This window comes from Rhodamnia argentea, chromosome 5 (genome assembly GCF_020921035.1).
Source record: "Rhodamnia argentea isolate NSW1041297 chromosome 5, ASM2092103v1, whole genome shotgun sequence".
Classification (NCBI taxonomy): Eukaryota; Viridiplantae; Streptophyta; class Magnoliopsida; order Myrtales; family Myrtaceae; genus Rhodamnia; species Rhodamnia argentea.
In genome coordinates, this window is record NC_063154.1 from 26,555,412 (window position 1) to 26,576,230 (window position 20,819).

Genomic DNA, 20,819 nt, shown 5'->3' on the forward strand with positions numbered 1-20,819 from the left:
GTTACTCATTGGAGAAGAGTCAAAATGAACGAATAAAGGATGAGTACGTAATATTCTTTTTTTTTTTTTTTGGTATTTTTCTTGATTGGTAACATGGGGACTTGTCAAATGAATAGTTGGACACATTTTCATACAATATTAATATAGTGATCCATATTCGAATCGACCTATATTAATAAAATATTTTTATATTTAATCCAATTTCAAAAAACTTGTTTGTTATCTATTTCTATTTTTTATTTTTATTATATTTATTCTTTTTCTAGGAAATTGCCGCTTCCTCCGTCGACAATAACCAGCGACGTTCGACGGCAACGGCGATGTCCGACAGCAGCCGGTTGTGGATAGGGAAAAAGAATAAGGAAAATAATAGAAAATTATAAAAGGTTTAAAAATCACAAAACTTATTTATGACTCACTTAAGATAACTAGATAACCCATTTAAAATCCATTTAACTTATATTGTTGAGTAACATTTAAGATCCATTAACTTATTAAATAACCTTATTTATGACCCATTTAAACTTATTTTTAAAATTAAATATAATCCATTTATTATCCACATTATTAACTATGTATTTTTTGTCGGGTTAAATATGAGTTAAAATATGAATTTTTGACCCTTTTTGACACATCTAACAACACGACATTGTTATTCCTACATAGAGATGCACGTCAACTTTTTGCCATAAGGGCTTTTATGAAAAGAAAAATTATAAAGTTTATCACACATAAAGATTCAAAATTCAAAAATTTAAGTATGATTGTGTGCTTACTATATCTTAATAATCGAACTTAATTTGATATAATTAAATTAATATTATGCATCTCGTGCACCAACCATCAATCAGAAGTCCTGACTCAAGAAGAAGGCGACCTGCGACGATGTTTGATTTAGGTCAAAGAAAGGTAAGAGAGAGAGTTTTGTGTTCGGAATATTAGGATATTTAGTTTGATTCAACATATCTTTTAGAATTATGCATATATCTCTTTTAATAGTGCATATTTTTGATTGATCATATTTGATATTATATTTATCTTATTTCCTTAAATAATCCTCTAACAAACTCTATAAATATGCTTTCTAATTCCATGCACTGTTTTTCGTACATGGAAAGATACAAGAAATTTCTTTCTTCCGCATTATTATTTGCAACATTTTGATTTAGAATTTTTAGTTCGTAAATTGTAATAATCAATCATGTACGCTTGTTTTTGTTTTGCTGATATAACGAAAGTGGGATTAAAAAAATCAAGTTGGATGTGGATAAGCAACTCTGTCCCCTTCCCCACGCGCGCACGCGCCGTCTGCTGGGATTTAGGCGTAGAAGGTAGAACATTCCTCATTCTCTCTCTGCGAAACGCACCGTTTTGCTTCAAAGATTTCGCTCACTTTCTTTTTTCCTTCAAAATCTCACTGTCGGAAGAGCGTGCTACTCTCTCTATCACCTTATTCTTCTTCTTCTTTTTCTTCTCCTCCTCCTTTCTCCTTCAAATCCAAGCTGAAGATCTGAACCCCATCTCATCCCCTTTCGATTCACGCCTCTCTGAGCTTCGGTCACTGGGCTTTGGTGAGCAAGCAAGACGAGCCTTTGGATCTCTTCTGGGATCTGGGTCTTGGAGTGCGCTCGAAGCAACTACCGTGGTTTTGATCGACGGATTCGGATCCGTTTCGTTTCGACAGAGAGGTAGAAAGAGGAAGCCGATCGAGGTAGCTGGTGGTGGGTTAAGCATGGAGAAGTACGAGCTGGTGAAGGACATAGGATCTGGCAACTTCGGGGTGGCCAGGCTCATGAGGAACAAGGAGACCAGAGAGCTCGTCGCCATGAAGTACATCGAGCGAGGTCACAAGGTGTGCGCCTGTGTGTTCGGGTTCTCTCTTATAATTTTTTGAGTTTTCGGGGTTTCTTTTGTACGCCGCTCGAAAAAAAAAAAAAATCAAATCTTGGATATTGTTCGAGCTTGCTGATTGGATTTGATTGTTATTTTGTTCGTTTTCGATTGTAGATTGATGAAAATGTGGCCAGAGAGATTATGAATCATAAGTCACTTCTCCATCCTAACATCATTCGCTTCAAGGAGGTCAGTCTGTGACTGAGCTTATTTCTTGGGCATTTTGTGGAGCATTTTGTTATGAATTTGGAGTGGGTGACTTGAATGCATGAGGTTGAAGCGATGATCGAATGATGCAGGTTGTTCTGACTCCTACTCATCTCGCTATCGTGATGGAATATGCAGCTGGTGGAGAGTTGTTTGAGAGGATCTGCAATGCAGGGAGATTTAGTGAAGATGAGGTCTGCTAAATACTTTCTTGATTTAGGTGTTTTAACTTAACTAATCTACAATGTTTAGGCTGTTTATCAATGGCTATGATGCAAAGTTGGGTTGCTGGGCCAAACAAAATCACCTTAGAACATAGATTTTGTGTCGCTAATTGCTTCAGTAACTGAAGGAATAAACGAAAGCTGAAAACTTTTCAGTTCAGATGAGGCTGAACGGGAATGAAGGCCAGTTTGTCCTCCTGTTTGGAGATTATGATAAGCTTGGTACATGTGATTTTAAACTCGAGATTGGCTTTTTTTTTTTTTTTTTTTTAATTCACGCAGGCTAGGTATTTCTTCCAGCAACTCATCTCAGGGGTCAGCTATTGCCATTCCATGGTGAGCGTAATGTGAAGTTGCCATTGTTGACACTGTCTTTCTGCCGTAGCTTCAAACTAATTTCTAATCCTGTATTTCCTTTATAGCAAATATGTCATAGAGATTTGAAGCTGGAAAATACTCTACTGGATGGTAGTCCTGCACCTCGTCTGAAAATATGTGATTTTGGTTATTCGAAGGTAACTTATAAATGAAGATGGATGAAAAGTGCCCATATGTTTATTCCAATCCTATCGCTAACTTTCCTCGTCTTTGTCCATGCATGTCTAGTCATCCCTTCTGCATTCAAGACCCAAATCGACAGTTGGAACTCCAGCATACATTGCACCGGAGGTTCTCGCTAGAAGGGAATATGATGGCAAGGTATGTTTTAGAGGGGAAGTAGTTCCACAGTGATATATAGCTCACCTCGTTGATTCAAGATTTCATTTGGTCTTGTGCTGAAGGTGTGTATGGATGTGTGACACTTCACAATTGCCAGTTGTGTTGCAATTTATAGTGAACTAGGATATTATTCTGCAGCTTCAAGAGTCCTGCAATCCTTTTTTTCATGTTTTGGGTGAGCAAGCAATCTTCTCTAGATTATTCCATCTCGTGCTTCTTGCTCTCAAATTGTATTAGCATATGACCAGGAGTCTCGCGGATGGAGGTCATCCATCACGTAATGTTAACTTTCAAATGACCTTTTGCAGTCTCTGTTTGTATTTCATTTGCTGGAATGCTAATTCTTGCCAAAGTGCAACCACCCAGCTATGATGTCTTTGATCTCTTCTGTGGGACTCAAAACTTACAATCTCATATTCATGAAATCTGTTATTAGATCTGCAGATTGAGCATTAAGTAGGTTGATGTGTCCTGCCTATCGCAATGCCAATGACCTTACATCTTGTATCTTCAGTTGCTCCTCAATCCATGATATGCCAATTATGCTGCTTATAAATGGCCTATATTATTTTGCATCTCCTATTGCTTCTGAATCCATAATATGCAAAAGGTGCTGTCTATGGCTCACTTGGTGAGAGTTCTGCTTGCCATAGATGAGAACCAGTCTACTTTGTAGCATTTATTTTGTTATCTTTTTTCTCCTCAAAATCATTGCAGTTGATCATCATAGCGCGCTGTTAGCTTTTTCCTCCTTTGCAATCCATTTTAAGGTTAGGATTAAGATTGGATGCCTCGCATTTTGTGGTATTAAGACTGCCTCGAAAGAGAATGAAGGACTGGAAACTGAAGGAAAAGGAAGTTGCTCGCCCATTTGGATTAACTTAAACTGTTTTGAATCAAGTAAAAAAGAAGAATTCTGATATCTTGAATTAACCTTATGTCCTCCAAGATGTCCTATTAAAGACAAAAATGTTTTGTCACTTTGGTGTTTAAATGGGAACTCTTAAGACAGAAAATACTGTCCATATTCTTCTAAATCATGAATAGCAAACTCTGTCTATTTTCTGCTTCAAGATAGAGTGATGAGAATTCGCGCTTTGGAAAGTAAATTTTTCTGTCCACGTTTTTTCCGGTTGTGCGATAAATGTTTCTGCAATGAGGCAAAAAGAAGAATTGTATTTTTTGATAAGTCTCGTTGGTTCCTTGAATATGCAGATGGCAGATGTATGGTCTTGTGGAGTGACTCTTTATGTGATGTTGGTTGGAGCATATCCATTTGAAGACCCTCAAGACCCAAAGAATTTTAGGAAAACTATCAACGTGAGTGTACTTTCTTTTTGGCAGATGGTTGATGTGTACCATTTCCCTTTTTCGTGCTGGTTAAACTGACACACATGTTTTCTTTTCGCAGCGCATAGTGGCTGTTCAGTATAATATCCCTGACTATGTTCACATAACTCAAGACTGTAAACACCTTCTTTCTCGCATTTTTGTTGCCAGTCCATCCAGGGTACGTAAATTAGGGAGATGTTCTTTTAGTAGCAATCAAGTTAAACTGTTGAATGTCAGCATTTTTCCTTGAATCTCCCTTTCCTTTTGAACCATGCGTCAGGCCGTGCATACATTCTTCATGTTGTTTTGACTGTCATAGGCTTTCTATAATGGCCACAAGGCATTGTTGCTTCATCTGTTAACTTGTGATGCTGGATTAATCTATAACAAAAGATAAAGAAAGGAAACAAAAAAGCCAAGCTTGGTGGTGGGAGGAGAGATCGGGTTATTACTTTTCTGTGAAGATATGAATTGTATCAACAGCCCATGCATCCACACTAGTAACTGTTACTGTGATATTATTTCCAGAGAATCACTATCAAAGAAATCAAAAGTCACCCATGGTTCCTCAAGAATTTACCGAGGGAATTAACAGAAGTAGCTCAAGCCATATATTACAGGAGAGGAAACCCGGGTGTCTGCCTTCAAAGTGATGAAGAAATCATGAAAATTGTGGAAGAGGCCAAAGTCCCCCCTCCTGCTTCCAGAACAGTTTCAGGCTTTGGTTGGGCAGGAGAAGAAGAGGAAGACGATGGAGACGTGAAAGAAGAAGACTTGGAGGAAGATGGAGAAGATGAGTATGAGAAGAGAGTGAAGGAGGCACAAGCAAGTGGAGAATTTCAGGTCACCTAAATCTATTCTTTGTTGGGGGCCTCATTGTTTTTTGGCATCCGGTCTTTGTTGTCTGTTGGGTCCAATTTGTTTACTTTGTAAAGTTGGGTGTCGGAAATGTATGTAGGTTTTCAGGCTTGCTTATGGTCTTGGTGAAAAGAATTCAAAAACAACTCCATAGAGTTTGTAGATTGTCCGAGTTTGGACATGTAGGCACAAAGCATAGGTTCAACAGTCACTTTCATTTCTTTTTTTTGTCTCAGATGTTGGTGTCTAAATTAGTACAATGTGGAGGTATAGGTATAAGAATATGAAGTCTTTGTATGGATAGATATCCTATCCTGTGTACCGTTATCGATCATCATCGCAGGAGCGATGCAGATGTTAGGAGAGTAAGCCGTGTTTCTGTACATTCTGTTGCTTTTTAAAGCGGTGGCATGCATGATCATTCTTTACTGGGGTTCTATCCTACTTCAATTTTGGCTTGTAGAACTTGATTAGTTTCAATGGATAAATCTCCAAATGCCTCCATCTTTTGGTAAAGTGAGTTAAAACGTGGTTAGTCAGATGACGTTCAAAGGCAGGATGAGTTTTGCTTGGACACAACAGATGTACATTGAACCATGTCTTAATAGATTTTGTCGATCTAGTCAGATTTTCTTAGGCAAAAATGGTGGTTACAAGTTTGTGTTTCGACGGCAGCAATAGTTTGTAACAATTATCGTTTCTTGAAATTATGCTTGCACCTCGTGTACTCTCTCTCTCTCTCTCTCTCTCTCTCTCTCAACAAGAGGTCCCAACATTGATCACCTGCTCCCGATGTAAAATTCCACGAATCTATGTCAAGTCGGCAGCAAATAATGCTCTTCGTCAACAATCAGCATTGGGATGTACCTGGCTTAACAAGTACAGCTGATGCTTCAAGGATATAAATTAATGAAGATACAAAACCATATTGTTCTTTTCACATCCTCGTACGAGGACAGTAAAACCTACTCCGCCATAATTCTTGGAATATGTACCGAAGGCAAAAGCCTTGGTCAAATACACAAGGAAAACTTCATTATCAGGGATATATCCTGCACCTGCATCTTTGTTTTGCATGTTTATTTCACCTCTGATGCTGTCCTCGAGAGCACCTCATAAAGCTTTCTAGCCTCAGTGGAGATGCATTCCCGGTCAAACAAGGCCGACACAACCGCTACTCCCTTAAGATTTGGCAGCCCAAGCTCCATCACTGAATGTGCGTTTGATATGCCGATTCCACCGATTGCAACGACTGGCAACTTAGAAGACAAGCAAACAGCTTTCAACCCCTCCAAGCCAATAGTCAGATTGTTTTCCTTTGTGTTTGTCGGATATATGCCTCCAGAACCAATATAATCGGCACCATCCATATATGCTTGTTGGGCTTGCTCCGGTGTCTTGCATGATACACCGATGATCTTCTCCGGCCCAAGAAGGGCACGTGCAGTGCGAACAGGCATATCGGATTGACCGACATGGACCCCATCGGCGTCACAAGCTAAAGCAATGTCGATGCGATCATTTATTAGTAGAGGAATGCCCCGGGAACGGCATACTTCCATGCAGGATTTAGCTGCTTCAAGAAAGTTCCTCGTCCCAGCATCCTTTTCCCTGAAAAAGGTAAGGAAAATCACAAATTAGAGAGCATAGTCATATCTTCTTATCATAAGCAGGTCCCATCGAATGGGCTTTATGGCCAATCATGATTTAGAAAGATGACTGCCTGAAGCATATGATATCCTAAGATGACAAGGAGCCAGCTCCAAGCACTCAACCAAACACCCATATTGACATCTCACTAGTATTTCGACCTGTGTGTTTGAGGAAAAAAGGAAAAGGAAGTAAAACTTATTAATTAACCCTCACTTTTCATTGGATAATTATAAGGAATGTGAAGGACAACTGAATATTCCCTCAAAAGTTATTTCTTCTCTACTGCCCACTTTGGGGCCCATATTTAGCATCCTGAAAGAAATCTTTAGTTCTCTTCCTTTTCTCTCCTTCTGAGACTCATATACAGATGATTTTCATAAAACGCTTCTCAAGTGCCATTTCTCTCTGATCACCTCAGCCTCAAGTGAGCATACATCAAGTGCCAAACAAGCTCAGCATTGACCACCAAGGACTATCAAAACTTTTGACCTTTTCAGAATATGGGAGCTTCTTAAGTCGAAAATTTTCAATTAAGATTTAAAGACACAGGCCAAACATGTGATTTACCGCCCTTGAGTCAGAACAAAGTACTTAAAATAAAAGCCAAATGGCAAATTTAGATGGCTTGGAAGGACAAGACCATTAACTATTTACAGAAACCTGTGCTTTTAAGAGGCATCAATCTTGAAGCTTTATTTTATATACTTCGCGACAATACCACTGAAATTTGTTTTTTCTATTGGTTAGAACCAGTATCTCTTCACATGAGATGTTGAAACAAGTACTGTCCAATAATTTATTCTCTTCAATCAACATAGACGGATGAGAGCCTTATATCAGGACGATGAACAATGCTGATTCAAATGTCCAACCTGTACATAGGACTGGATAGTTTCTCACAACACTGGGCACAGACACAGTTCATTAAAATCGTGCAAAACCCAAAGCCTGGGATGGTCCACAGAGTTATTCCTGTGAATGCTTCTTGGACCTTGATGGTAATGTTGTTTAGACTAGATATGAAAGAAATGCTACAAGAATCATGCAGGGCAATGAGGCATGAAGTTTAAATGCACAAACCTCAGCTGGATAATGGTTGCACCTCCTTCAATTGCAGCTTTAACAGCATCTTCAATAGATCTGCCCCACTTTCCATTCATCCCAGAATCTGTAACAGCATATAAGAACAGATCACTCGGATCTAGGATCATCTTCTTCCTGAAATTATGAACCTTTCGGTTCAACATCAGAAAATGATCGAAAGGGCCTTGAGGTCCTTTCCCAATACTTATTTCTTTGCTGTAGTCCAAGGCATTCTCAACAAAGCGTTTGGCAACCTGTCAATTTTGAAGAAATGAAAGCTCATAAGTAGATGCCAAAATTTTGCATTTAATCTCCACAAATGGTCCCCTTATATTTACTCTTTGAACTTTTCAATCTCTAAGCAAATTGAATCCCGCACTGCATTTCCCTCACAATCAACCAACCCCATTGTCTCCCATTCATGGGTAATCAGTGCCCACCTGAGTTCTCATAATCCTCTATATCGTTCCCAAAAGGAATGTAATTTGTACTATCACATAAGTTGTATGCTTTATAAGCACATTTTTCCCTTGGAACCCATTTTTATGGATATCATGTACCCAATTAAAATAAATTAATGATATCCATAAGCATTCCTTTATGCAGCTCCCTCTACCAACTACCTATCAAGAATAAAAAGCAACTAGCACATAGATTCATCTCCCTAGGCTTAGGATATTTATCCTTACATCATGACGGATTTCTAATCCTCAGAATGCAAGCTTCACTTTCTCCTTTCACAAGACTGAAGAGAATATACAATTGGTTGACATATCTCACATATGCACAAAACAATGGATGTAAAATAACCTTCTTTTTGCGCATACAGAATACACTCTTACAGTATTCTTCTCCTAGACACATCACAAGTATATTTGTCATACATCACTGTGCCCTATATGCTATAGTAGCAAGCCTAAAACAATGTACTCAACTTCCACTTGTTGACTTTAGCAAACAAAAGCCTATTTGGTAGTGCTTCTAGGACAATCTTTTCTGCTTCGAAAAAGAGGTTGCAATATTAACAGAACGACTTAGCAAAAATCTTATCTTATAAACTTAAGGAGCTAAAACTAAAAGCTGAATCAATTCAAAAAAATTAAAAAAAGGCAGTTCAAACGTACTGTTTGCAATTTCTACTACACCAGCTTATCTCATAATTTAGATTTTCGAGTTGATTGTTTTATAGATAGTTTTATGATGTTAGTTATTGAAACTATTAATGACGGGGCAAGGGAAAAAGCTATGGCTGCTGCTACCCTTCAAAAATGTAAAGTGGGCTTGTAGCCTTCTACTGGTTGATGAGGCATCCAGCACCCCAGAGATATACACCGGTACAAATTACTTGACAAAAACAACATGCAAGTATGAACAATGGTCTCCAAGAAATACTGGATTCCTAGAAAGTGGCATTCCCTCAATGAGTTAGCAACAAAATGGAAGCAAAGTTGGAGACTCAGTTAGAATTTCTCAAGCATATGTGATACCTGAACAGCAGGAAGCATAGGAGAACCTTTTGCCAGCTCAGCTGCTATACACGATGCCAAAGTACATCCAGTGCCATGAGTATTACGAGTTTTCACACGAGGCGCACGCAGGTCATGTAATCTTTCACCTGCAAGACATACCAGAGAACAGGATTGGTTCGTATAGCAAAGGACTCGCACGCCTGAAAGTATAGAGACTACCAATACAAGAGCTTCAAGAATCAGACCATCGAAGAAAACATCAACAGCATCACAAGATCCAGGGAGGTCGCCACCTTTGACAAGCACGTGTCTGTAAAGAATGTAGGTAAATAGTTAAAAGTAGAAAAAAGTTCTCTTCCAGCTCGGGAAATCTTTAGTCTGAATTGCCTTTTCTGTATCCTGGAAATAAATGTACAGTGGTTGCAGGGAACAACCAAGTCAGAAGTCCATCATACTGAAATAATGAATTTGCACATAGCCAACTAAAAAGAGAAAAAATCAATTCTATAAGCGTAATTGCAGGAGCATCCTTTTTTCATACACGAACGCCACCAACTTGCTTAGGCAAAGTTGCTAAAGTTGCAGCTAAAAGAACAAACTGTGGGAATTACTCGGGCAATATCTGAAAGTTCCAACTGCAAGAGGCATATCACCTATTCGCAAGCACAGCAAATAGTCATAACCATATTCTGATGATATAGCATTATTCAGGAGTTTCCTCAGGATTAATATTTGGAGCAATGAGTGTTTATATGGTATGTATGAGATACAACAGATTATACTCGATATTTATGAGCATGATTTGTCCTCAGACGACAACAAGACTAAAGAATATGTGTATTGACAATTTGTACTCACCAAAGCAGCTGATTGTTTTGCCAAACCATTTCAGTCTTCCTCAATTTAAAGTGTTTTTCCAGAAGTTATAACAGAAATTGGAAACTGAATACAGACATTTCATAATATCATAAATATCTTGAAGAAAATAACCTTGACCCCATTTGATGCAATAACTTCGCAGCAGAATGCATGTCAGCAATTGTCTCCAGTTGCATACCCCCAAGTAAAGCAGATGCCTCCTTTAAATTTGGGGTAACTATATCGGCAATAGGAAGAAGCACTTCTCTGTATCAGAATCAAAATTAGTGATTCCCCAAGTTTCCTACCAGCCAAACTAGTGGCTTATGATTCTATTTACTGCATGCTTCTGCATAGCTCCAACAGTAAAAAGAAAGAGACAACTGAGAGGCCCTGCCTAAAAAAACTACCCTTACTTTTGCATAAGAACCAAACTCTGACTATTTAGACTATGTCTCGTCCAATTTGATTTTTCTCTCATTCAGCCAAAATCTAAAGATTCTTCTCTCCTTCCATAATCTCCAATATTAAGACGACTCCTCTATCTCCACCTAGACGGCCTCTCTCATCTTGCTCATACCCAGTATCACAGTCCATCATCTATGAATGATATTCATTCCTTCAATGTATTTACTTTAGCAACCTTCTCTCTTCTTCCACGACCATGAAATGGTGATTGTTCGCAATTCTCAGTCTTTACACCCACTCCCCACCAGGGATTGCAAGAAAAGGCTAGCATAGTGAAGATATCTGGTACTTAGACAGAATGCAAAATAGATGAGTTAGGAAAGGCGTAATGTCTATTATCTCTCCTCCATAGGACTGCTGAGATCATCTCCATCTCTTTCATGAATGGACAGGCACAGATTCTTCCAAATTATGTGTTATATAATACTCGTATGTAAAGTTCGGTTTTGAACATACCGGCACACAGCAAGAACAGAAGGACCAGCAAGAACATCTCCACTGGTGGACACCATTACCGGATCAACTACTAAAGCTGCCTTCAATCACACAAATTCAGTCAGCTAAAATGCCAATTGAAGATGTAACTGAGGAAATATATTTTTCCTTATTTTTCCAAAAGGTTACGGACTCCTTCTTATAGGAGTTATGTACAAGGTCATAAAAGGAAGTATACAATGAAAAAGGAAATAGACAACTATTCCTCCTAATTAGGCTAATCTAATATTCTCACAATCTCTGCAAATATGACAGCTAACTAATATGACTAATTGGACAACTATTAAATGCAAGAAATCAATTAGTGATACAAGAAATCAATTAAGGACTGATTAGATAGCTAGCTGATTTTGAGAATAAAATCTCAGCCATTTCAACACTCCCCCTCAAGCTGGCTTGAAAATATCCTCCATCGCCAGCTTGCTGATTAATCTGTCAAACTGCTTCTTATGTAGCCCTTTAGTAAGTATATCAGCAACCTGCTCATTTGTTGGAATATATGGCATACAAACCTGTCCACTGTCAAGGTTTTCTTTAATAAAATGTTTATCCACCTCCACATGTTTTGTACGATCATGGAGGACCGGATTATGTGCAATTGAAATTGCTGCTTTGTTGTCACAGTAGACCTTCATTGGCGTGGAATCTGAAAGCTTCAGTTCTTCTAGAATCCTTTTAATCCACATCACCTCACACATACCAAGAGCTACAGATCGATATTCGGCTTCAGCACTACTTCTTGCCACCACATTCTGCTTCTTACTCCTCCAAGTAACAAGATTACCACCAACGAAAATGCAATAACCAGAAGTAGACCTCCTATCCGAAATACTCCCGGCCCAATCTGCATCAGTATATACTTCTACCTGTAGATGTCCCCGTTTCTTGAACATCAAACCTTTTCCGGGACATCCCTTCAAGTATCGCAAGATCCGGTAAACTGCTTCAAAATGCCTTGGACCTGGTGAATGCATGAACCGGCTTACCATGCTCACCGCAAAGGCTATATCCGGCCGTGTGTGGGACAAGTAAATCAGCCTCCCAACCAGTCTTTGATACCGTTCTTGATCCACTACTTCTTCAATCTTTGCAGGTTCTAGCTTCAGGTTGGGTTCCACAAGTGTATCTGCAACTTTACACCCAAGTAAACCTGTCTCCTTTAGCAAATCGAGCACATATTTGCGTTGATTAACAAATATACCCTCTTTAGACCTTGCAATTTCTATACCAAGAAAATACTTCAAAGTACCCAAGTCCTTAATTTCAAATTCAACGGCCAAACTCCTTTTTAGATTTTCTAGTTCATTGATATCATCTCCTGTTAATATTATGTCATCGACATAAACAATCAAAATAGCAATTCTACTATCCTTTGAGTGTTTATAGAACAGGGTGTGATCTCCTTGACTTTGACAAGAGTGAGTCTCTTTATAACATGCCCAAACCGCTCAAACCATGCTCTGGGCGATTGCTTCAGTCCATACAACGCTTTCTTTAGTCTACGGACTTTTTTTGCCATCCTCTTCCTCAAAACCAGGTGGCATATCCATCAAGACTTCTTCTTCCAAGTCACCATTCAAGAAAGCATTCTTGACGTCCAATCGATGTAAAGGCCAATCAAAATTAGCAGCCAGGGATAATAAAATTCGAATAGAATTTACCTTAGCAACTGGAGCAAATGTCTCATGGTAATCAACTCCATAAGTTCGTGTGAATCCCTTTGCCACAAGTCCGGCCTTGTACCTCTCAACACTTCCATCTGCTTTACACTTTACTGTAAACACCCATTTGCAGCCAACTATCTCCTTCCCTTTTGGTAAATCAACTAACTCCCAAGTGCCATTTTTCTCAAGTGCCCTTATCTCTTCCTCTACTGGCTTCCACTTTGGATCACTCAAGGCTTCTTGAATGTTTCTAGGAACAGATATGTGAGATAGATTTGCAACAAAAGCTCTATAATTTTGTGACAGCTTTTGGTAGGACACATGATTTGCAATAGAATGTTGAGTACAAGACCTTACCCCTTTTCGAAGCGCTATAGGAATATCAAGGATAGAAGGATTCAAATCAGAAGAAGATATCGGAGGTAAAATAGGATCAGAATTACCGGAAGGATGAGAGGAGGCATCTTTCGGGGCTTCGGATCGATGCGGTTCCAAAATAGGATGGTCTCTTGCCGTTTGAAGTGTCTTTCTTCTAGAATAAACCTGAAACTCAGAATCTAATACTTTTTCTCCCCCCGTCTTTGAAACATCAATACTTTTTGGCAGAGAAGGTGTTTGGGCTGACACAGGAGAAAGAATGGATTCAGCTGGAGTCAGAATAGGGACTGGATTAGGAAGAGATACACCCAAAAAATTATCTTCACTATCCCGCTCCCCCTGAAGAAATTTTTTTGGAAAAAAAGGTTGTAATTCAAGAAACGAGACATCAAGGCTAACGTAGGTTTTTTTGGTTTGAGGATCATAGCACTTGTAGCCCTTTTGAGTTGGAGAGTATCCAATGAAAACACATTTTACAGCTCTAGGATCAAGCTTAGATCGGAAGGGAGCAGGTAAATGAACAAAAACAGTACAGCCAAAGACCTTTAAAGGCAAATCTGAATGAATACGGGCTGTTGGAAATTTCTTTTTGAAACACTCTAAAGGTGTGATATATCGAAGAACTCGAGTAGGCATTCGATTAATTAAATATGATGCAATCAACACAGCCTCGCCCCACAAGTACTTAGGAACATTCATAGAAAACATTAGAGTACGAGTTACTTCAAGAAGATGCCTATTTTTTCTTTCAGCAATACCATTTTGTTGGGGTGTGTCACGGCAAGAGGATTGGTGTTGTACGCCTTTTTCCCTCAAAAAAGTCCCCAAACACGTATTGAAAAATTCTCTGCCATTGTCGATACGCAAAATACCGATTTGAGTTTGAAAGAGATTTGCGACCATGTGATAAAAATCCTTGAACAATTTTTCAACTTCGGACTTAGCACTCATCATATAGACCCAACTCAAGTGTGTGTGATCATCGGTGAAAGTCACAAACCATCTTTTTCCGGTCATTGTAGTAATAGGTGAGGGACCCCAAAATCACTATGAATTAAGTAAAAAGGTTTGGATGCACGATAGGGTTTCGGAGTATAAGAGACTCGAGTACTTTTAGAAAGAAGACAACTTTCACAATGAAGTGATGACAAAACTACACCCTTAAATAAAGACGGAAACAAATGCCTTAAATATTCAAAACTAGGATGTCCTAGTCTATGATGCCATAGTAAAATCTGTTCTTGGACAGGAGATGAACAGGAAGTACTGCACGCTTGAGCTTTTTTATTGAAGACGGACTCATCAAAGTAGTAGAGACCATCGACCATTTTAGCACCGCTAATCGTCTTCCCCGAAATCTGCTCCTGAAATTCACAATGGGAGTCAAAGAAAATGACACGACAGTTGGAATCTTTAGACAATTTGCTAATAGACAAAAGGTTACAAGCAAGTTTAGGAACATGTAGGACATTCATAAGGTCTATAGAATCTGAAATTTTTATAGAGCCTTTCCCTGCAATGGGTGAGAAACTACCATCGGCTATTCGGATTTTTTTATTACCCGGACAAGGAGAATAGGATTTGAATAAATAGTGAAGACTTGTCATGTGGTCAGAGGCACCCGAATCAATAATCCAAGTGATAGCAGTAGAAAAACCAGAAAGAGCACTTGCGTTACTACCTTTTTGGACAATAGATGCTGTTGGTTTACCCTGGACTGAGTTAGACTTCAGTAGTTGCAAGAGATGATCAATCTGCTCCCTGCTGAATGGATTAGTTTCAGCTTCATTGGCCGAAGGATAGGTTCTGCTTCCCATCTTGCTGCCTCTCATAGACGATGCTGGCTTTCCATGGATTTTCCAGCATGTTTCCCGAGTATGTCGGGGCCTATTACAGTGATCACACCACACACGAGGCTTCTCATCTATCCTGCGTGTAGTGGAACTCAACTTGCCAACATTTGCTTCAGAACCAACCAAAGCTGAGGCATCAGAATGCCCTCCAGCAGGGGCTTTTGCTTCGGTATTGGGTTTACCAAGCATGACACTCCTCCGACTTTCTTCTCTTCTAACTTCGTAAAAGACTTCACCAATAGGTGGGAAGGGTTGTCTACCAAGTATCCTCCCTCTAACTTCATCAAACTCATTACGAAGGCCTGCAAGAAACTTAAAAATACGATCAGCCTCAGTTACCTCTTTACGGTGTTGGAAATCTTCAACGGACCGCCACTCATAATTGTTGAAGAGATCAAGATCCTGCCACAGCCTTCTTAAGACATTGAAATACTTTGTGACCGTATCGTCTCCTTGCCGAATCTCACTGAGTTGCAACTTCAGCTCATAGATTTGGAATTGGTTCCCCAAATCAGAATACATTTGATTTACGCTATCCCACAATTCCTTAGCGTAGGGAAAGCACATATAATTGGCTCCAATTTCTTCCTCCATAGAATTCACCAGCCATGTCATCACCGTTGAATTCTCAGCATCCCAAACAGCCCAAGTCGGGTCTGTTTTTGCTGGTTCGGTTTTATCCCCAATCAAATATCCCATCTTCCCTCTCCCTCGGACATACATCCGAACTGATCGTGACCACCGAAGAAAATTATCACCATTCAGCTTGATCGTAGTGATCTGAATTGGGTGAGATTCAGTGTGTGTCGGAGTTTTTTCTGAAGATTGCATGTTGCTGGGAGTAGGAATATTCTCGGAGGTTTTATCGGACATGGTGAATATAAGGTAGAAACAAAGAGCGCAAGACTAATGAAGGTTTGCCAGAGTTTCAACCTGGCTCTGATACCATGAAGATGTATCTGAGGAAATATATTTTTCCTTATTTTTCCAAAAGGTTACGGACTCCTTCTTATAGGAGTTATGTACAAGGTCATAAAAGGAAGTATACAATGAAAAAGGAAATAGACAACTATTCCTCCTAATTAGGCTAATCTAATATTCTCACAATCTCTGCAAATATGACAGCTAACTAATAGGACTAATTGGACAACTATTAAATGCAAGAAATCAATTAGTGATACAAGAAATCAATTAAGGACTGATTAGATAGCTAGCTGATTTTGAGAATAAAATCTCAGCCATTTCAACACCAATATATCTGTGATTGCATATACATGTTTAAGCAATTTTTACAACAGATGCATACCTTGAACTTGAAACTTGTTGAGACTGCTACTAAGGATCCTAACTATGCCTGCTGAAGGAAGCATGCCAGTTTTGACCTATTAACAAAAGTTACACCTAGCATTAATATCCTCAGAAAAAAGTAATCTCACTTTTACGTTAATATCATATGAACAAAAAAATTGCTCTCAACATGCATAACGATCACTATTAGCATTACAGAATCCATAATGAAAGTAATTTGGATCATAATTAGATAGATTGGTAATTGACCTTTTTGGTTCCTCCAAATATAAGTGAAAGATTAAATAACTTAAGAAATTATATTATGTGGAATTTGAGTGTGAGTCTAATTGTAAAGCTCTATATGTTGTATTATGATATCTCGGAAGACAAGAGATTAGGATTCCAACTAAACATAACCATTAACTCGAATCAGCTACTTACATCTATATGATCACATTCTCTCATTAGATTTGAAAACCAACTTACAATTTCATAATTTATTGTCTTCCCCGTTAATAGCTCAGGATTCTGTTTCAGGTAGTTTTGACTCATCTTATGAGATTTGGCTCTTTGTCCAGTGGCTTTTTTGCTTTTACTATTTTCTCTATTGACCAAGTGCATCCAAAGAAATTCAAGCTTCTAGGATTATGGATTTCTCAAAACATACAAATAGTGCAAATAAAACAGGATAACAGTTTTATACCTATACTTTGGTATATATACAATATGACATCTGTCTTTTCTCTTCAATTCTAACTGAAAGTGAAAGTGAAAGTGAAAAGCTTCATCCTATGAACTTCCAACAGAAAAGAACATAAAAAATTAGATGTCATATCAAAAGCAGGGCACACAACCCAAATAGACTTGAAACTTTATCAAGCAACAGAAGCAAGTAAAATGGACCAATCAGCGTTCAATAATTAAGTCATCATATCGATTAAACATCCCCAAACCATAGTCACGAAAAAGTTGGATTCTTAAATGACATTCCACAAGAAGGCTCTGAATAGTCAAGCCCCTTATCATACAATACAATGTTACAAAGCACTCACAGCTATCAAAAAACTTCACAAGTTCACAAGCCTACAAGGACTTCTCATCCTAGCCAAAGATGACAAGAGACCACCTCAAGGACAACTCTTGCACCCTCAAAAGCCAGAGGTGAATAACTTTATCTTCTTCCCATAGACCTAGAAACTAGAAAATTGTCATTTAAAAATCAGCTTCATAGAATAATAAACTCACTCACTCGTCAACTAGCCAGTTCCCCAGCCACTTCGTTTCACCCACTATACTTGCCACATGCTAGACCTAAATTCTTCAGAGCCTCCTCACCAAAGGAGATTAAAGGACTCTTCCGATTCATCAAGGGTTTGTTCCTCTGTCCCATTAGGTCGAAGTGAAACTCAGTGACAAGTGAGAATGACAAGACACTTGAAATGTTAAAAGAGCTCCCCGAAAATGATTCATGAAATACAATTTTCTTCAACGTAGCTCAATTAAAGTTTGTTATTTTTCATTTCCACACATGTATTTTTCTGGAATTAAAAGACTGCCATTTCACTATACCCAAAAGCTGCGAAAGAGAGGGAAAAAGAAGAACACTGAACCAGAAACTTCAACAAAACCGTGTAAGCACATTACCACAAGGTACAATCAAAAGTGTTGATTTTTGCAGCGATCAACTTCTGCTTACCACGTCAACCTGCATGTCGGAGAGCACGGACTCCAGCTGCTCCGCAACAAATTCTTCCGACACATTGTCAACACCCTGCAGTTTCGACCTTATTATTCTACTCAAGCATCTACCAGAGAACATCAAAAACAGTGCCACCGAATTCGACAAACAAACATCAAAAGCACAAACCTGAACGCCAACAGTATTCTGTGCAGTGACCGCAGTAATCACAGTGGAGCAATACACTCCGCGAGCCGCACAGGCCTTGAGATCGGCCTGAATCCCCGCGCCAGCTCCAGAATCGGAGCCGGCGACCGTCAAGACGTGAGGGACCTTCGCCTTCACGGCGCGCTCGCTGGCCGCCGGCGCACCGCCTGCCTTCATTGCCCCGGAGCTCCGAATCCGACCACTCCTCGAGCACGACGACCTCAAGCTCGAAGCCGAAGCGCCGCGCAACCACTGGAGCTCCTCCCGGGAGAGGGACGGATGAGGACCACTCAAGCGCAAGTGATTCTGAGAAGCGAGCCTCGACTCAACATTGCAGAATCGCACACGAAGACGACGAATTCACAGTGACTAGAGAGGGAGAGAGAGTTACCTCGTCGAGGTTGAAGGAGACGCTGCTGGAGAGAGTTGCAGAGAAAGCCATGTAAGAGAGAATGGATGGGGACAGCGAGGCGGGCTTTATGTGACGTCCGATCACCGGAGGCCCGTGAATGGGCGCACCTAATTGGTCAACGCTTAACAAAAATGAGTCAACGAGCCAAACGAAAAGCCAAAAAAACTCGAAATTAAAATAAAAATGAGGGAAAATTGGGTCAATCCATCAATGGTGAAAATCATTTCTACTTATCAATAATCGCAATATTATTTTTCTAAATTCAATTCGATCTTTCATCGTTGCCATCTGACATCTCGATCGTCTAGGTCGAACCCGAGTCCCCATCCTAGGAGCCAGGACCCAATGCCCGAACTCGAGTCTTTGGCAGCGAGACTCGGGGCCACCGGACCCTATCAAGTCCTTTGCACCCAAGCCATTAATGAGCACCAAAAATGCAATGCTCTTTAAGGAAATTGACTTGATTTTTTTTTTTTCTTGAATGAAATTTTCAATTTGAGCAAAAATTGATTTCTTTGTATTTTCCCAAAAGATTTCTCCAAGTATTGATGATATTTTCAGTTCACTTTCTTGCCCATGAAAACTTTTTAAAATCCCGCTTTAACCGCTAAAATGCTCCTTTGGCGCCAAAAACTCAAGTTTAACTGGGCCTAATGCCGGAGACCCAAGTGTTCTCCGCTGCCCAAGGTCCGCCTTTGAGCATACGGCACAGTCAATGTTGGCGGTCGAAGTCGAGGTGAATCTAAAAAGGGATTTTCGCTTCGAATTTAGATATAAAACTCCGTGAATCAAGAAAATAATTTCTATCGAGGAGATATTTCTAGATGTCATCCAACAGTGAAAAGCAGGAAAAAAAAACATTTTCGAGAGATCTTTTTTTGTGGGAGAGAAACGTTTTTCAAGCATAAAAATTCTCGCCCAAAACAAAGAAATCTGGCGGGGCCACCCTATAACCTTTGTTGAAACGTGTTTGAAAAGGCCCCGAAACGAATTACGAAGCGTCTTCAAATTCCTCGATTCGAACGTTTTCCGGAAATCCTTGCTTTTCTCTTCCAACTTGGTTTTAATTTAGCCTAGATCCGAAAACTTTTCTCTCTCATATTTGGAAAATTTCTATCTCTATTTAGTTTAGATTTGAAATTTTTTGTATGTATGTTTTCGGGATTTCGCTCTCCTCAAATTTCATTGTTGAACAAATCTAGTTTTAAAGAAGATAAAAGGAGCTCGTTTGTATCAAATCCATGCTCGTTCAACCTTTTTACTATACTTGGTAATGGTGTTGGACATGCCAAAACTAGGGGCGCATCGCTGAAAAGTAAAGTCGTAGTAACAGATGGAGTTCTCGGTGTGTGTTCATTACTAAAGACGGATTCGGTGATTGACCATCGATTATAGTATGAAGAAGTCATATATCTGTTCTTTGAATGTGTAACTCAAATTTCTTTTGTTATCTTGAGCTTATTTTGTTTCAAAATTACGTAAGATGCATTTTAGTTTGTAGTTGAATTACAATATTTCCGGCTTCTATTTCGAGAAAGTGAATTAAATAAAATGTTATTTTTGAACAAAAAAAAACCAACAAGAAGAAGGAGGAGGAGGAGGAGGAGAAGGAGGAGGCGTGCTCCTGAAATCATGTACACGCGAGGCCAAAAGAACAGCTATTTAGAGAAAGACCAAGCACGTCCAAACTTGTCCGAAACCAGAAAAGCATGGCCCATATGACATGGACAAGTCGGGCTCCGTTCGCGAGAAACTGTTGGAACTGGACCCTCCCTTCATTCTTCAGTGAGATTCAGTATAGAAAAAAACATCTAGCAAATCGAAATCTGGTGTCGGTATCGTCATGTCGCCTCTTCTGACCATTGTGGACCGCCTGTCTTGCCGTCAAGCAATCATGTAGCATAATAGAATACTTACTAAGCCATTGTTTTGTCCAATAGCTTGAACTCTTAGAATATTTGATAGTGATCCCATTAAATCTCATATGATATCATAGTAATATGTTATGAGTTCAAATATTTTCAACCAACTATTAATGACTTTCAAATGTTGTTCAAGGAAAGATGTCTTCTCATGG

At 39.3% G+C, this 20,819-nt stretch overlaps 3 protein-coding genes across 6 annotated transcripts; 1 reads left to right on the forward strand and 2 right to left on the reverse strand.

Moving 5' to 3' along the window:
• The first annotated feature begins 1,420 nt into the window (after positions 1-1,420).
• Positions 1,421-16,813, forward strand: LOC115756906 (serine/threonine-protein kinase SAPK7-like). Of its 2 annotated transcripts, XM_048278440.1 has the most exons (12): positions 1,421-1,678; positions 1,713-1,852; positions 2,008-2,082; positions 2,193-2,294; positions 2,607-2,660; positions 2,747-2,839; positions 2,931-3,023; positions 4,260-4,364; positions 4,456-4,554; positions 4,905-5,254; positions 11,788-11,804; positions 16,801-16,813. In XM_048278440.1, the coding sequence occupies exons 2-10, from the start codon at positions 1,733-1,735 to the stop codon at positions 5,226-5,228; spliced, it is 1,065 nt and encodes a 354-aa protein (XP_048134397.1). In that variant the 5' UTR covers positions 1,421-1,678; positions 1,713-1,732; the 3' UTR covers positions 5,229-5,254; positions 11,788-11,804; positions 16,801-16,813. The 2 variants fall into 2 exon arrangements, with proteins under 2 accessions (XP_048134397.1, XP_048134396.1); XM_048278439.1 differs by lacking the exons at positions 11,788-11,804; positions 16,801-16,813 and having other exon boundaries at positions 4,905-5,684.
• On the reverse strand, positions 6,126-18,826 carry LOC115755879 (thiamine biosynthetic bifunctional enzyme TH1, chloroplastic). Of its 2 annotated transcripts, none has more exons than XM_030695454.2 (10): positions 18,722-18,826; positions 18,313-18,636; positions 18,142-18,216; positions 16,462-16,537; positions 11,222-11,297; positions 10,430-10,564; positions 9,685-9,749; positions 9,458-9,585; positions 7,968-8,224; positions 6,126-6,845 (listed from the first exon to the last, which is right to left on the reverse strand). In XM_030695454.2, the coding sequence occupies exons 1-10, from the start codon at positions 18,770-18,772 to the stop codon at positions 6,314-6,316; spliced, it is 1,719 nt and encodes a 572-aa protein (XP_030551314.2). In that variant the 5' UTR covers positions 18,773-18,826; the 3' UTR covers positions 6,126-6,313. The 2 variants fall into 2 exon arrangements, with proteins under 2 accessions (XP_030551314.2, XP_030517840.2); XM_030661980.2 differs by having other exon boundaries at positions 18,313-18,582; positions 18,722-18,805.
• LOC115755880 lies at positions 13,403-16,311 on the reverse strand. 2 transcript variants are annotated; one of them, XR_007198286.1, is made up of 3 exons: positions 14,984-16,311; positions 14,573-14,666; positions 13,526-13,544 (listed from the first exon to the last, which is right to left on the reverse strand). XR_007198286.1 is itself a non-coding variant. In XM_030695456.2 (2 exons), exons 1-2 carry the CDS (start codon positions 16,026-16,028, stop codon positions 14,641-14,643), a joined length of 1,071 nt encoding a protein of 356 aa, XP_030551316.2. In that variant the 5' UTR covers positions 16,029-16,311; the 3' UTR covers positions 13,403-14,640. The 2 variants fall into 2 exon arrangements, 1 of the variants encoding a protein (XP_030551316.2); XM_030695456.2 differs by having other exon boundaries at positions 13,403-14,666.
• Positions 18,827-20,819: the final 1,993 nt, after the last annotated feature.